The following is a 16,649-nucleotide window of genomic DNA, read 5'->3' as shown; positions in this document are numbered from 1 at the left end:
CAAATGAAAACTTTCTAGTTTGAAAATCAACATGCAAAACAAAAAATGGTATGCATCTTTTAGGCAAAGAGTCATGATCCATATCGATGTCTCATCCCTATAGCAATAAACAGTGTTTAGATGACACTTTTCGATTGGAGATTAAAGACATTGGGGAGTATGCTATGTAGAAAACAACTTGTTTAAGAGCTCAATATATCTTAAAATCCAACCAAAATATGGCACGTAGACACTGTTCCCATAGAATAGGAACTGGATCCTAATCCTTAGGCCATATAGATAACCTCACATTTTATTTGATTTCGTGGAATCATACTTAACCCAACCTAGTTATGGGTGCCCTAATGATTCGATAGATGGTTGATCCAAACCCGAATTCAAAATCCTTGATCAATAGTTATCGAAGTTGGAGTTTGAGTCTAATCCGATCCATTAATTGCCTTACCAAACACTACATCACCGAGTCCAACTTTGAAGCTGACAGTTAATTTCAAAATTTTGGTAGGACAGTCTTCATGATATGGCACATGGTTTGTTTTGTATTTATTTCACATCCTTACTTTTCCATCAATATTTGAGATACCTCCTCAGATGGTGACGTGTAATCTTCGAAAGAAGAGGGTTCTATGGAAATTTTAACGAGGGCTGTCCGCTTAAAAAATATTAATAATAATTCCTACATCATCAAGGTCACTAATTAATACCAAACACAAACAAACAAACAAATTACAACTAATTAACTATTAACGAAATCTTTATTAAATAAAGTTACACTTCGACCGACCCAAGGTTGGGGGCCACAAGCCCATTTTACGCGCAATCGCCCACACCACTTTAGTTTTTTAACTATATAATGTAGAATCTCCAAGGCTTTCCTTCTACTTTAATCTTTCAGTCAGAAAAACAAAAACAAAGAAAATCTCTCTCTCTCTCTCTCTGTGTTCTTAGAGTTCTGAAAGAGGAGTGAAGCAGTATGGATCAGAGAGATGAAGAGGAGAAGATGGATACTTCTTCACCTTCAAAGCTTAAGGGTGGTCTTAGAACCATGCCCTTCATCATAGGTAATCCCTTATACAATTTGTGTGTGTGTGTGTGTGTGTGTGTGTGTGCAGAATTATGCATTAATTCTTTGGTTTTTTTTAATGTTTATTTATAGTTAACGAATCATTCGAAAAGATTTCGAGTTATGGGATACTGCCAAATATGATCTTCTACCTTTTGAATGTGTATCACATGAGTAGTGCTGAGTCTCAGAGTATTTTGTCATTATGGAATGCTATGACAAATTTCACACCCATCATTGGAGCTTTCATATCTGATTCCTATTTGGGTAGATTTCGGACAATAGCTTTGGGATCAATCTTTAGTCTTAGTGTAAGTTAAATCTCTCTCTCTCTCTCTATAATTTCCACAAACATCAAATATTTATGTAGGAATTTTTATTAATTTTGAAATGTTAATTTCTTGATAATAGGGGGTGACTTTACTATGGTTGACATCCATGATTCCAAGTGCTAGACCAAGTTTGGGTGAATCCCCGACGTCGGGACAACTCGCTATGTTGTTTGGTGCTTTTGGATTAATTTCAATTGGTGCTGGTGGGATTAGGCCATGTTCTATAGCATTTGGTGCAGATCAATTGATTAGGAAAGGTAATCCAAACAATAGGAGAATTTTACAGAGTTACTTCAACTGGTACTACGCTTCCATCGGAATATCGACAATTCTTGCATTGACAGTCATAGTTTACATTCAAGATCAATTGGGATGGAAAGTGGGTTTTGGAATTCCTGCAATTCTAATGTTGTTATCTGCTCTTATGTTCTTTTTGGGTTCTCCTTTGTATGTCAAAGTGATGGCTGACAAGAGCTTATTTAGTAGTCTTGCTCAAGTGATTGTGGTGACATTTAAGAATAGGTCTCTTGCTTATCCTTCTGATGGCGTCTATCATTGCTCCAACAACTCCGACCTCGTCTCTCCATCAAAAAAATTGAGGTATCATCATCATGACTATGAAACCCCCTAAGGAACCACTAAAATATTACTAAATAGCATTAGATCCACATCTTGATTATGTTACTCAAGGGAGGAGTTAAAGGAATTACCCAAACTCCAAGTTTCCTTTGAACCCCAAGTGACATACTTGGACTGCACTTTGATGAACCAACACAACTAAGTTCAACGTTAATTGTGATTTTCTAATTAGTGGGTCTGCAATTTTTGTTTTGTTTTTTTTTTTTAATCCATACAGTGTATAAAGTGGTACTTTAGTGATTTCTAGCTGTTGGATTTATCTTTGGCATTAAATCTTTATACGATCTATAGAGCACATCGATCATGTTGATTAATAGTTTTTTTGTCCACCAATTGGTTTTCCAAATATACAAAGTATCGAGCTTTTTTTTTGTTGATTCGCTCCTTCTCTGGTCAGGTGTTCGAAATTTGATGGCCTCCTAACTTACTCTGTTTCATTTTGGGAAACTTTTGTGGGTCAGGGTGTACAACCGTAAGGATTAGTCCCATCCCAAAAGGGTGTGGGTAAACCCTGTAATATCAAAATAAAAAAAATCTTGGGCTTTTATTTTGTAGAAGTCCAAAAGAATGCAATAGATTTAACAGTTATGATAATCAAAACGAGCATCGAGCCCACCTGCACCTCAATGGGTGGGTCTGTCTCTTGAATCCATTCAACTCATTTTTATCAGTAAGAATATATTCATTCTCTATACCTTTTGTTGTTGTATTCATTTATCTCGAAGTGTTGCCAATCACGAGAAAAACCAAGACTCTTGACGCAAATAGTTCAAGATAATTCCAAAACATTCAATGTTTCATTCTGCTTTTTTGGCCAAAACCAAGATGTCTTGATTGACATTTGGAGAGTAACCATAATTACATATAAATCAAAGTAAAAAAATTAAAATTGCTTAATAAATATTTCTATTTATACTTTGAAGGATAGTTGATCTTATACATTGTTATTGATTTTTATTGTGTAGGTTTCTAAACAAAGCTTGCATACTTAGAGACCCTGAAAAAGACTTAAACCCAGATGGATCAGCAACAAAACCATGGAATCTCTGTACAGTTGAACAAGTAGAAGCATTAAAAGCATTGGTTCGAATCCTCCCCATTTGGTCCACAGGCATCATATGCTTCATAAGCCTTAATCCTGGTTTTGCAACACTCCAGGCATTCAGCATGGATAGGCATTTTGTTGGTTCCTTCAAAATTCCAGCAGGAAGCTTTGGTGTGTTCATGATCGTTACTTTGACGATATGGGTTGCCTTCTATGATCGAGTAATGGTCCCTTTACTTGCTAAGTACACGGGACAACCACGTGGGCTTAGTAGCGAAGTGCGCATGGGGATTGGATTGTTTCTAGCAATTTGTGTTCCCTCGTTATCAGCTATAGTAGAGATTATTAGAAGAAGAACTGCTATTCGAGAAGGGTTGTTAGCTAACCCTATGGGTGTAACAAGTATGTCTGCTTTTTGGTTAGTGCCACAGTTTATTGTGGCTGGCCTAGCTGAGGGTCTCAATGCAGTTGGACAAATAGAATTTTTCTACTCTCAACTTCCAAGGAACATGGCTAGTCTTGCAATGGCCCTATTTTCACTCGGAAACGCTTTTTCAGGCTTGTTAGCGAGCTTTTTGATAGATACCGTTAATGGAGCTACAAATCATGGAGGGAAGGCAAGCTGGGTGGATAGAAACCCAAACAAAGGTCACTATGATTATTGTTACTGGGGCCTTGCTATCTTGAGTTCTGCTAATTTTCTGTATTACCTAGTTTGTTGTTGGTTTTATGGGCCTTCCGAGCAAAAACTGAGAGAGGACGATGACGAGCCAATGATGTAACTGCCCACCATCTCTTGTGCTTTATTAATTTGTATGTTTTATTAGAGATTTTAGACTTTTTCCCCCCTCTATTGTTGTCTGTACTCTGTACTATTGTAAACTTACACTATTCATGGTTCTTACATATATATATTCGAGTATGTTTAGGCAGGAATTTTATGAGCATTTACATGATTTGTTACAATCTATGTTGGCAGAAGTAATCTCTTTTGTGATGTTGTTCTTTATACATCAATAGATTCCTCAAAAGAAGCTAATAAAAATGTGAGTACGTGTACGTTCTACATTCTACATGATATGGTCTTCTTCGACCACCTTTTTGTTATTAATCAAGTTGATCAATAGTAGCTTCTATGAAAGAGAGTGATTGCAGATCTTCTAGAATTGGTTAAGTACTAGCTATACTAATGTTGTTGAACAACTTCCATATTTGTATAGCAGTTTTACTTTATGAGACTGAGCAACCTCCATATCCAAAATATTCTTGAGAACATTATGTGAGTTTCTAAAGATGGGTAGGTCCAACTTTCAAGGAAAACATGGTAATTCAAGTTTTAATTCTGCACTTGTTTGGAAAAGTGAGGTGCAATTTGATTCAATTAAGGAAAAAAAAAATTGGAAAAAATTCGAGGATTATTTAAATGATGTTTTTAAGCTATAAAATAATCAAATTATGGAGTTTTGGGTTTTGGTTGATAGAGAGAAGAAAATAAACCAAGTAATTAGGTTATAATAATTGAAAGCGATCAACAGTCTCCTTTAGCACTAGAACAAGCAATAATGGGTAGCTCTTTAGCAATCAATGAGATAAGATTTTAACCACTGTAAAGAGAACAAACAGATAACGATATCTACAATCAAGGCAACCATCTCAATAGAATCATCATCAAAAACCTTATCCCTAGGATTTGGTGGTGGGTAACGAAATTTTGTTCCTTCATTCCACTCTGTCTAATGCCATGTCTTTTTTTATTATATATAACTGAGTATCCCTGTAGACAGTGGATTGGGCTTGTATCTGGGCTTTGCCCAGTCCATAAATCACGGTCTTGTCTAAGGACTAGTCCTGGGGAACGTGCAATGCCTGCACATCACACACACTAGGTAAATGAGGGTGCGCTCTCGCGCATGGTCGTGAGTTCGATACTCAGTAGGAGCATTAATTCCTAGGGGTTATCAGTCCGAAATTGCCATTGAGCCAACCCCTCGGGGTTTCCAAAGCCACGTCTTTGCGACAAGGCTTTAGTGATGATGATGAGCAACAATAATGGAGATCATCCAATTCGATGAACATGTTAAAATGCTTTAAACTTGCACACAAATATGAAAAATAAAAAAGTCCCCCACACCCTACTTAGTTAGCAACATAATTGAAAAAAATTAAAAAATTAAAAAAAATCAAATGTTGATTAATTAAAAACATAATAAGACAATTTCACAATTACTTGAACATGGTTTGATCTTGGGGAAGAGTCTTAACTTCATCTTGACGTTTCATTTGTCTAGCTTGTTGTTGAGCAAGATATCCGTTCCACCCTACATTTAGATGTTCACAAGTGTGTCAATTTTCAAAATTATAACCCAAATATTTTACTCAGAAAAAAATATATATTAAACTTTATTTAGTTACAAGACATATTATGGGGAATGCTAACGTCCAAGATCTTATGGCAATTGTAAATTAGAATGACTATTAGTATACGAATTTGAAAAACAAAATTATGATGAGCGCTATGTCGTAAACAATTTCCATAGTTTACTGGAACATTTTACAATTAAGAAAAAAATTGGTGAGGGGGGGTTTGAAAAATGCAATTTTTGGGTTACATTTCCTATTTTTGATAATTTTTATTTTAACATATTTTTATTAGGTACTTCGAGTTGGAGAATTATTTTCAAAGGTCTTTATTAAATATTTTAAGATTAGTACGAAAGTTTTAGTGGAATTAAAATTATTAATATTTTTTTAAAAGTCTATTTAAAGTATCATCAGAAAAATAAAAAAAATAAAAAAACAAAAAAATTGTTCATTCAGATTATCAATAAAGTTTTAATATGTTTTAAAGAATTATCTTCTCCTACCAATTTAAGATTATCTTTTACATTTTGTTTGGGTTGAGAGAAGAGAAATCCATTAAAAGTAGAGAAGGGAAATTCAGTTTCTCTCCATCATGTTTGGATTGACAAGAGAGACAATGAGACAACTTTGAAATTTTAAACTATCTTAAAAGAAATCTACGGGTAGAGTTAAAAATTATACAATATTTTAAAAGAATTTCTCTTTATTTCTCTCCTTTTCTCTCCATTTTTGGAGAGAAAGAAAACTCACATTTTTTCTCTTATGTGCTCTTCTCTCGAACTCTTTTCTATTCTCTCTTCACTTAATAGTCCAAACAAGAGAAATGGAGAGAAAGTCATTTATTTTCTCTTCTCTTCTCTCCATTTCTCTCAATCCAAACACAACATAAAATATAAGATGTTATCTCCATATCATACATCTGTATGTCTTTAAATCAAGTCCAAATTCTTACAATTATTAGTATCCAAATAATTTTTTTAAGAAAAATCATTAATAGACACACATCACACATGAGGATAATCCAATCACGATTGCCAAGCAAGAAATAAATAGAAGGTAAGAGAAAATATACCAAGAGTAGGGTCAATTCCTCTATTTTTGAGTTCTCTAAATTCTTGACAAAGGGAACAACAAGGACAAAAGACATGAGAAGCCCAATCTTCATGTGGAGCCTCAACCAAATTATATTTCTTCCTTAACTTAGCTCTATACTTTGAACCCATAAGCCATTGACTGCATAGTGCTGGCATCATCAAAAGGTAGATGAAACTTCCAAGAGGACAAGCTACATACACACGTCAACACCATGAGCTTAGTTTTAAATACTAAATTAAGTCAAATTACATGTACAAATAATGTGAAAATAGGGAAATTTAGATAAGTGGCTTTGATGAAGAGTCGTGACAAAGAGTGGTGACAATCTGGTGCCTCTCCTCTAACATATGACTCCCATTGCAGAACCGTATATCATTTGTATCCAGATACTCAAGAAAAAGATTTATGATTCTACTTATCCCGATGGGGGCTTATGTCAGAATGAGCATCAGAAAATCATTATTCTTTGATGAATATTTGAAATACCCCCTACGTTTTCAAAACTACTGGCCTTATAGGAGAAATTAACAAAATCCCTTCGAAGAATTTCCCCCAAGTGTCCATAATTTGTAACGTCTTCCATCTCTAGGGTAAAAATTTTGATTTATTTGAAAATCTCATCATCTTGAAACTTTTATTTATTTGAAGTAGTACGTGGTGCAAATGCACATGTATTATAAATGCCTTTTTGTAATTCAAATAGTACTTGAGGGACCATGAAGATAATAAAAAGAATATTTTGTTATTTTAGAAATTAAATTGGATGTTTATAGGCTCGTGGGATTATAAATTTATTATTTTATGACGGAAATGATTATAATGATATTTGCCATGTTGGAGTGACATTGGAATTGACATTGATTCATACATTGCTGATGTGGAGATGCGCACATAACCATAGCTACTTTTCACTCGTATCTTGACAAAAAGCATCTATGGCTCCATACACACATCCATCAGCAATGTGTGAATCGATATCAATTTCAATATTACTTCAGCATTTTCCTTATTTTATTTGCAAAATAGGAGCATTTGTGAGACTTCAAATTTTGGTTAAGGGTATTAAGATCATTTTCTATTGACTAACGATAAAAATGACATGCTAATACATACGTGATTTGTACGTGACTGATGTAGTAAGGCACAAAATCATAAATCTTTTCCGTTGTTTATCCCGAAGAAAATGACCAATGGCTATGTGCTTTTACCACGTCAGCCACGTACATCTATAATGACTCTTTTATATTAGTCTTCACTTATGAATTCAAGTCCTATCTCAAATATTCACCAAAATCTCGAGCCCCACATACATATATATATATAGGGTCAGGTTCAAGGGCCATATGAGAAAACATATGAGAAAATTTTTAACGGTAAATAAAATTTTAAAATATGGGTTAGAAATTTTGGATTGAGCTGATTTTTTGTGAGAATGATCTGTATGATGGGAAGATCATCCAAAAAAAAAAAAAAATCAGCCCAATCTGAAACTTCTAACCCCATTAAAAGTGATTTAGAATGTGGACCGTCGATTTTTTACCAATTTTTATCTAATTTGTAAATCACTTTTGATGGATTTAGAAGTTTCTGATTGAGCTGATTTTTTGTGAGGATGATCTTCTCATCCTAATGACCATCCTTGCAAAAAATCAGCTCAATCCAAAACCTCTAACCCTTATTTTGAAAAACGAAAGTTTTCTCATATGTTTTCTCATATGACCCTTGAGCCTGACCCACATATATATATATATAATTAAGATGTTTTTTTTTGGTCCGTACTCATTTCTCCTTCATCCAAAATCTCAGATATTTGCCCAAATGGCACACATGGCAAAAATGCTGTCATAGTAGCTGCAAGAAAGAAAGAACGATTAGAAAATTATTTAAATATGAATATGGCATTGCTCATACTTAATCATTATTTTAACCAATTCATCAAGTCAATTGGGAAACTCAACCCAATTAATTTGGAAATATACTGATTTCTATTAGAAACTCAATCGAGTTAGATGGTTGTATCTAATTTTTTTACTTTTCAAAAAGTAAAACAATTACAAATTTAATTTTAAATATTTAATAAATTTAAGATAGATGATTGAGAGTTAAAACTTGGTGATAAGGGTGTCAATGGGTGGGTTCCAATTCGGTTCTTAAAATAATTAGAACCATAACCATTATATTATTTCGTTTCCAGATCTAAAATAAGTGTAATTGGAATTACCAAGAATCATGGATACCCGTCGGATCCAATTTTCAAAAATAGAATGTGACAAAATATTTCAAATCCTTATAAATTTTATGTGTTTTTTGTATAAAAATTTAAAATATATTATCTATAAAGTATCAATTTTATTATATTAATTTATTCATATGAGTTATTGATATTTTTCAAAAAATAAATTCCTCTTTTTTACAAGTTATAAACTTTTAAAAAAGATGATCCATTTTAAACTCCAATACATAATTTATATGAAAAATTGAAAAAAAAATTATATAACATATATTAATTTTAAAATATAGAAAAGTCTTTAATCATATATAATGTCAAAATAAATCAATTTTAGATATCCATCCAATGGAACCTTACGATTATGCTTCCTATCGGTTTGGTTCAGGTTCATATTAGACCTGACCCTACTTAATAGGAAAATGATCATTTCAGGTTACGAGATATCCTCTGTAGCCCATTTTTCTTGTAGCTCTTGATCTACCATCCAACATCAAATTGGAAAAAAAAAAATTTAATTAACAACACGGTCTTCTTGTACTCACCGTTTAGATCAGATTTGGAAAAAAAAAATTATTAAAAAAATAAAAAATAAAAAAGTTGCTTAGATCAAGTATTAGACGGTTATTAAAATTCGAAATTTAAATGATTGGATGTAACCATCTTTATGATGTGGCACACCCTCAATGTTTGATACTAGCTATAGAGGATATGCTCCCCTCATGCCATGTTTCATTCCCTTGAGATTCGTAACAAATCTTGAGGTCTTGTTTAAGTATCTCAAGGCCTTTTTGACGGTGGATGAGACTTAGTAAGGCCTTTTTCTTCACTATCAAAGTAAGGAAAGAGTTTCTCAATGTAAGACTCTCTCTCTCAAGATATAATTACCGTTAATCTGGTGTTGTTGGCAATCAAACAATCCAGTTGTCCATGGCACTCCAATATGATTCTGAACCGTTTGATGATGAAATTGAGGATCACCATAAACCTCATTACCTCCTCCTACACTCCAGCTATCGTTCCCTACAGCCGGCTGTGCCGGTGGAAAAGGTACTGCAGTAATATCTCCATCTTGTGTTTGTGCAACCGATCCAACTGGTTCCCCTGGCTGCCATGTTTCGCTTTGGATCCTCCCCATTTGATCTCAAAATTAACTTAGTAATTCAACCTTGTTTTAAAGCCACACACCCCCAGAATTCAATTATACACAATATGTGTTTCCTTAGCATTTAAAATGTCCTTGTACTTATCAAGTTTGACCTGGAATTATTATCACTCTTATCTCTCTATATATAGTTTCCTTGATTTTGACAGATATTGTTTCTTAAGGCCATTTGAGAGTTGGGATGAGATAGGATGAGCCTTTATTTTATTATTTTTTTACCCAAATTTTCTATGGGTTCACACTCATCTTTCCCCCTTCCCCTACCCCATGTCCTCAAAACACATCAACTTTTGCTTATAAGACACCAATCTATATGTGTTGTAAGTAAAAGTTGGTGTGCCAATAGAATCTCTCTTTTAAAAAAAGGGTAGTTTCTTACTGAATCCATTCATTGGGTCACAGAGTCAAAAGAGTTATTTTGGTTATGTATAATATTTTGTGAAGAATAAACAAACAAATTATTTATTTTAAAAAATCAAAATATATTTTCTAAATTTAAAATTATGGTTCTATGTTTCAGTACTTGTCGGGTCAACTCTAAACCAGAGGAGTTGAGTTGATTCGACTCCAATATTGAGCTTCAATGACTTGTTGCTAGTAAAACTCGTTTCAGCTCATGATTCTAAAATTCGATTTGACATATAATCTTGTTCATGGACAAGTCAACTCATATCAAATGTGATAAATTATTTAACTCATTTTATAATTATATATATGGGAATGTTAATGTCCAGGACTTCATGGGGACATTAGCATTGTCCAACACTTTTTTATTTTAATAATACATTTCTTTATTTTGTTTGAAAAAGATAAGGGTATGTTAGTCTTTTACACAATAAATATATTTATTATGTTGGTATTGATTACTAAAATATTTACTATAAAAAAAAATTAATTCAAAATACTAAAATGTTTATAGTATTTATTGTGTAAACAAACATTTATTGTGTAAAAAACCTATATACATTTACCTTTTTCACTAAAAAATAAACCGATGAGGGATATTATTTAAAAAAAAAATGTTGGACAAACTAGTGTCCCAAATGAGTTTTAGTGACTAGTATGGTATTTTCTAAATATCGTCCGAGTGCTTTCCTTAATCTCGCAAGATTTTGCACATGTGAGACACCTTGTCTATCCATCTTATTCATGGATGATACCAAGATAATTCGAGCAAGTCATCTCGATGTTAGACAAGATTTAAAACCATGTTTGAGATTTATCGCTAAATTAAAGAAACTTGGCCAAATCATTTCAATAAGGAAGAGTTGGGATTCAAACTCTAGTGAGTCATGTGCTTTATCATATTTTTTAGAAAATAATAAATGAATATCATTATTAATTGTAAAACACAAAATAATTTTAAATATGTAATAACATTAAGGTATATTTATTTAATTTACCCAAGTTGGGCGCCGAGGACATGCTATGGAACTCCTTAACTTCGGTTGAACAAAAAAGGTTCAATCTTGTGAAAGCGTAGCGTAGGCGAAACCTGGCAGCCCGCCCAGAGTTTGACCTTCTCCGGTCCTGGAAGGAAACCCTACTTTCCTTCCTTCCCCCAGCAGGCAACAACACTGGGAGGAAGACGATCAGGTTCTTATGAGTCAACTCACCATTTTGAATTTTAAACGTATTGTCACTACAAAACTTGGAAAACTTAGGGGCGAAGCCAAGATTTTGTTTATGTTAGGGTAATTAATACCCTTACAAATTTAAAAAATTCTTGTAAGGACATAGTTGTAGGGTTTTCTTTTCCACCATTGTTATCCATCTTTATAATTAAAAAAAAAAAATCTTGTGGGGACAATGGGCAAGTGCTCCTACCATGTGAAAATTGGAAAATTCTACATAAAAATTCAACGGGCCAAGGCCCATGAATTTTAGAAACCAAAATTTGACGGCCTAGGGTTGTCATAACTTGTGATGTTCCTTATATTTTACGGGTTAGAACCGTTGATTTCTCTCATCCTCTATTAATTTGACGATTTTGACCCGTTGAATGAAAAAATTTGACAATGAAAAATTTGACACCATGGTCCATCAAATTTTACAAGATTCAACAGACTTGGACCGTTGAATCTGAGCTTTTTTCACATTGTGTCCTGTTGTCCCCACTCTTGAAAATACTAACTAGATCGATTGCAAACTAGTCAAGTTATGTGCGCTGTATAAATTTTCTTTTCTTCTCTTTTCTTTTTGAATATAGTAAATAAATATAATTTGATTTTAAATTATCAAAAGATATCATTGACTTGTACGAGTCAAGCCCATGAATAAGAGAGAGATATTTGGAAGGAAAGTGGTAGGCAAAAAATAATTTTCGGGAGCATGAATTAGAGATGAATATGTGGAAACGTAATATTTAATTTTCATGAAAATATCTCAAAAATCATGGGCAAATGCATATTTTTCAAATAGACCATCTTAGAGCGTGACATGTAGTTAAAAGGACCAAGTACATGTACTTTGGTGTTTTTTTACATTTTAAAGATAAAATATTTCATGCCTATGATTTTCAACATATTTACATAAGTCTCAAATATTTTTCTTTTTTATTTTACTTTCAAATGATGACATATAAGATTTTTTGAGCAAAGGTTTGACTTATCCATGGACTTTGAATAATAGAGGGTTGACAAATGAATGAACTTTGAGTAATAGTCCACCAATGAAAAGTTCCTTAAATATTGGGACCTATGCAAGGACGGATTTACACTAGGGATTCTAGCCTCCACAAGAATTTTGAAAATCTATGGATTAGTGAGCTATTGCAACAGATTTTAGTGTCAGATAAAAAACTGTCACTATTGCCCTCATAACTAATTTTTTCCACTCTTAATTGTCCCCATTGAATTTGTTCTACTCTTAGTTGCCCCCACATGGGCAAAATCCTGACTCCACCCCTGAAAACTATGCAATATTGCCAAGTGGCAAGCCTTTAGAAGAGTAAATGAAAGGGTGTCATGTGTCTTTCTTGTGAAGGGTTAATGGCTTATGGGCCAAATTGGTATATTTTGGACTTTGATCATCGACTTTAGGTGAGGGTTTTTCCATTCATGGCCTTGGGCTTTGTATCCCAATCAAATTTTGGAGCACTTTTTCTTACATAGGCTCACACAATTTGGGGTGTGTAAAATTTTTTTTATCTTCTTATTTATTTTATTTGTCCAGGGTAATCGAACAGGATCAAATAAGCGAATGGATGAGCTGTGGAATCTGAACAACTCCAACAGTGACTTCTTTTTTGTTTTTTTATTTGAATAATGCTGAGGTGACCTTAAGATTGGACCTCACGGAGCACACCCCGTGAAATTACATGGGAACCATAGATATTTTTTCTCGAAAAACGAGTGAAAAAGCATCTATGAATCCAATCCATTTTCACATCAAGATGTACAATATGAGGTCCAATCTGGAGATCACTCCAGCACGACTCTTTTTATTTTCCTATTACCCGTGAAAGTGAACTTTGAGTAAGGACAAGGCTGCCTGTAATAAGATTACATTATCTGTTTCCTAATTTGTTGTCTTTTATGGTTCTTGATTGATGTTTTTATCATCTTTAGAGTCATGATAGTATGACTCGCCAAGTCGCATACTCAATCGACTCTCTGACGTGACAAGTTGGAACTGTAGATATGTATGTCTCGGGATATACAATTGCACTTTCCCATAAAAGTGTATCTCGAGGCATACATATTTACGATTTCCGAACTTGTCCATGTTTGAGAGTCGATTGAGTATGCCACTTGGTGAGTCATATTATCAAAACTCTTATATTTAATATGGAACCATGCAACATCCTTAACATCAATTCCCTTATGACTATATGAGAGGATTAGCTTAATAGACATTTTGAGTTGGAAAACAAAATTTTGTGATCCCTCGTGAAGTATTCGAACCATTTACACGATGAAGCCAAATTTCTGAGTCAACTTTCAAAAATCAGCCGAGTCAAAGATAGAAAGAGACTAAGTGAGATTGATCAAAATGTGTCTCTAAGTTATTGTTATTCAACTATATAGTATTTTTGTAAATAAAAAAGTTAAATGTTAATTTCTATTTATTTTAAATATTTAAAACAATTTCTAAAATTATATAAATTAAAATACATTTATTTGAGTTGTCCATGTTGACTCTCCATTTATTTTAAATATTACTGATATTCAAATATATTTTTAGAACTATGTTACAAAATTTACAAACTAAAAAGCAATGGTTTGCCACAAAAGATTGAAGATGACTATGGATTAAAGAATAAGTTTATAGGTTTTTATAAATGCACTTGTTTGTCGAATCATCATGTTAGAGTAACTTTGAGGGGAATATCTAAAATGATTATCTATAATGGATAGTTATGTGCTTATAGATAATCATTTTGGATATTCAAGGGATATGCATTTTAATCATGTTATCTAATTCAATCAAAAATGGGAATGAAGAGAAATATTTATTGGAGATACTGAAAATTTAAAATGACTATTCAAAATAGCACTTAGGAGATGAATTCGTCTAAAGTTAAAAAATGGTGACTCCAAACTTGCTATCAATTTTGGTGATTGAAAACACCATTCTCCAAAATGGAGAAGGAGGTGGCGAGTGCGTTGGAAATCTTTCAAATGATCTCGACTCTCCAAAATAGCAGTTGAGAGGGGATGGCGACTCGGATTGAGTAATTCAACTCATGATAGTTATAAGTTTTCTTATATAGTAAGGGGTAAAATATTGTTTTAGCTCAAAGTTACTGTATAAAAATAACTGGTTTGGCACTCTTAAAATAGGAAAATTATGTAATGCACCCTAATGGATGTATTTCTTTTTAAATACCCCTAACTTCTTTGGCCATAACATTGATGGTCCTTTAGTAAAAAATTTCTTTCTTAATGCCCCTTTCCTTTTCTATCGTTGAGATATCGATAATTCAATTTGTCAAGATTGCCAAATCAAATCATTGAGATCAACTTGACCGTTTGCAACCATTCAGATCAATGATTTGAATCATCAATCACGACTATCTGAGTTTGTTACTAGGGTGAGGGGCATTATGAAAGAAAGATTTATCAACTGTATCGTTAAGATACCGACCCTAAACTTAGGATGCAATTATAAAGAAGTCCCTACCCCAAGGTTCTGTTAAGTAATTTTTCCTTTGTTTAATTTGCAAAATCATAATTTTACCACTTTTATAAATATTTTTTAACATTAAAGCACATTTAATAACTAGAGAAAAAATGCTATAAAATAAAAATAGCATCTCATATTATAGCATTGAGAATTCTTATAAAAAGTTATTAATAGTATTTATGGAATTTGTAGTTATGTTCTTAGCCAACTCGGAAGGGCATTATTTCGTCAAGGGTACCTCCCAAAGCAAGTATTCTTAATATTACCTTTCAACAACATTGAGTGACAATTTTAAACACCCCAATCGATCGAAGATGACGGAAAATATACTCTGTTTGAAACATATATGGACAAAACGTATGTATTCATTACCAGGGGTGGAGCCAGGATTTTCGCGTAGTGGGCAAAACTATATATTGTAGTTGTTAGAACAATAGTCCTACATCGCCTATGGAAGCCCAATTTGTGCGGTATATAAGGAAAAGACAACCTATGATCATGATTTTGAAGTTAAATTACGTCCATGGATCTTAATATGGTATCAAAGTTGGGCTCATCTGTTTCTAGATGAGTGGAAGTGTTCCTTGGCTCTGCATGTGGTGTCCCACGTGCTTATGAGAGCCCAATCTATGTATAGTGTACGAGGAGAAGGTAACCCTCACCTTATGACCATGATTTTGAGATTGGGTTAGACTCGTAGTCTCTAATAATAGTAAGGTTGACCAATTTGAAGAAGATCGATTTTGATAGAAAATTCACAGGATTTATTTGTCAAAGGTTAAAGAAAAGGGGTTTTAAGTTATTTTCAATTAATCTATGATAGTAGACTGAAGTCAAAGGGTAATACATCAGTTTTGAAAATAATAGGGTAGTCAAATATTTAGCAATTTGATATAAGGGTGTCTAAAAAACAATTGAGATGGAGGGGGAAAATTGGTCAAAAAGGGGGCAAAATGGTCAAGGTGGGTGTGTCAGCACTTAGAAAACACAAATTGTACTTCAAATATTCACAAAAAGGCAAGAGGAGGGGCAACAAATTGAAGGAGTGGGCGTAGGTGTTAAACACAAGGATGTATCATATAATAATCAAATTTCAAGGGTTTCTAACTCACCCACACAAATGGGGTACTTCAAATATTCACCAAAAGGCAAGAGGGGCAACAAATTGAAGGAGTGGGGATTGGGGGAGTAGGTGTTAAACACAAGGATGTATCATATAATAATCAAATTTTTAACTCACCCACATAATTGAAGGGGGCAACTACCCCCTCTCTCCTCTCCGCCATAACAATATTGTACTCCAAGAAGGAAAAAAACCCAATTTACATAAGGGTCCGTTCGGCACCCTACTATTTACCCTATGCTTTGCCATACGTGTTTTGTCCTACATGGGTTAGAAGTTTTGGAATGAGCTGATTTTTTATGAGAATGATCTCCTCGGTCAACTCATTCCAAAACTTCTAATCCCATCAAAAATGATTTACAAAAAATGGACGGTCCATGATTTTTCAACTTATAAACAAGAGACTAGAAATTTTGGAATGGGCTGATTTTTGGTGAGGAGGATCTCCTAACTGTAGAGATCATCTTACCAA

The 16,649-nt window shown here is 33.5% G+C and overlaps 2 protein-coding genes across 2 annotated transcripts; one reads left to right on the top strand and one right to left on the bottom strand.

Moving 5' to 3' along the window:
• The first annotated feature begins 872 nt into the window (after nucleotides 1–872).
• LOC147397203 (protein NRT1/ PTR FAMILY 1.2-like) lies at nucleotides 873–4,032 on the top strand. The gene is made up of 4 exons (XM_086452730.1): nucleotides 873–1,061; nucleotides 1,157–1,374; nucleotides 1,475–1,995; nucleotides 3,000–4,032. The coding sequence occupies exons 1-4, from the start codon at nucleotides 974–976 to the stop codon at nucleotides 3,859–3,861; spliced, it is 1,689 nt and encodes a 562-aa protein (XP_086308856.1). The 5' UTR covers nucleotides 873–973; the 3' UTR covers nucleotides 3,862–4,032.
• Nucleotides 4,033–5,302: 1,270 nt separating this feature from the next.
• LOC147397202 (PLAC8 family protein) lies at nucleotides 5,303–9,900 on the bottom strand. The gene is made up of 4 exons (XM_086450190.1): nucleotides 9,651–9,900; nucleotides 8,315–8,386; nucleotides 6,513–6,725; nucleotides 5,303–5,397 (listed from the first exon to the last, which is right to left on the bottom strand). Exons 1-4 carry the CDS (start codon nucleotides 9,898–9,900, stop codon nucleotides 5,303–5,305), a joined length of 630 nt encoding a protein of 209 aa, XP_086306316.1.
• Between the last annotated feature and the right edge of the window lie 6,749 nt (nucleotides 9,901–16,649).

Source organism: Akebia trifoliata, chromosome 8 (genome assembly GCF_017979445.1).
Source record: "Akebia trifoliata isolate Shusen 1 chromosome 8, ASM1797944v1, whole genome shotgun sequence".
NCBI classification, from domain to species: Eukaryota; Viridiplantae; Streptophyta; class Magnoliopsida; order Ranunculales; family Lardizabalaceae; genus Akebia; species Akebia trifoliata.
The sequence above is the reverse complement of the archived record's forward strand: the minus strand, read 5'-3'. Positions and strand labels throughout refer to the sequence as shown.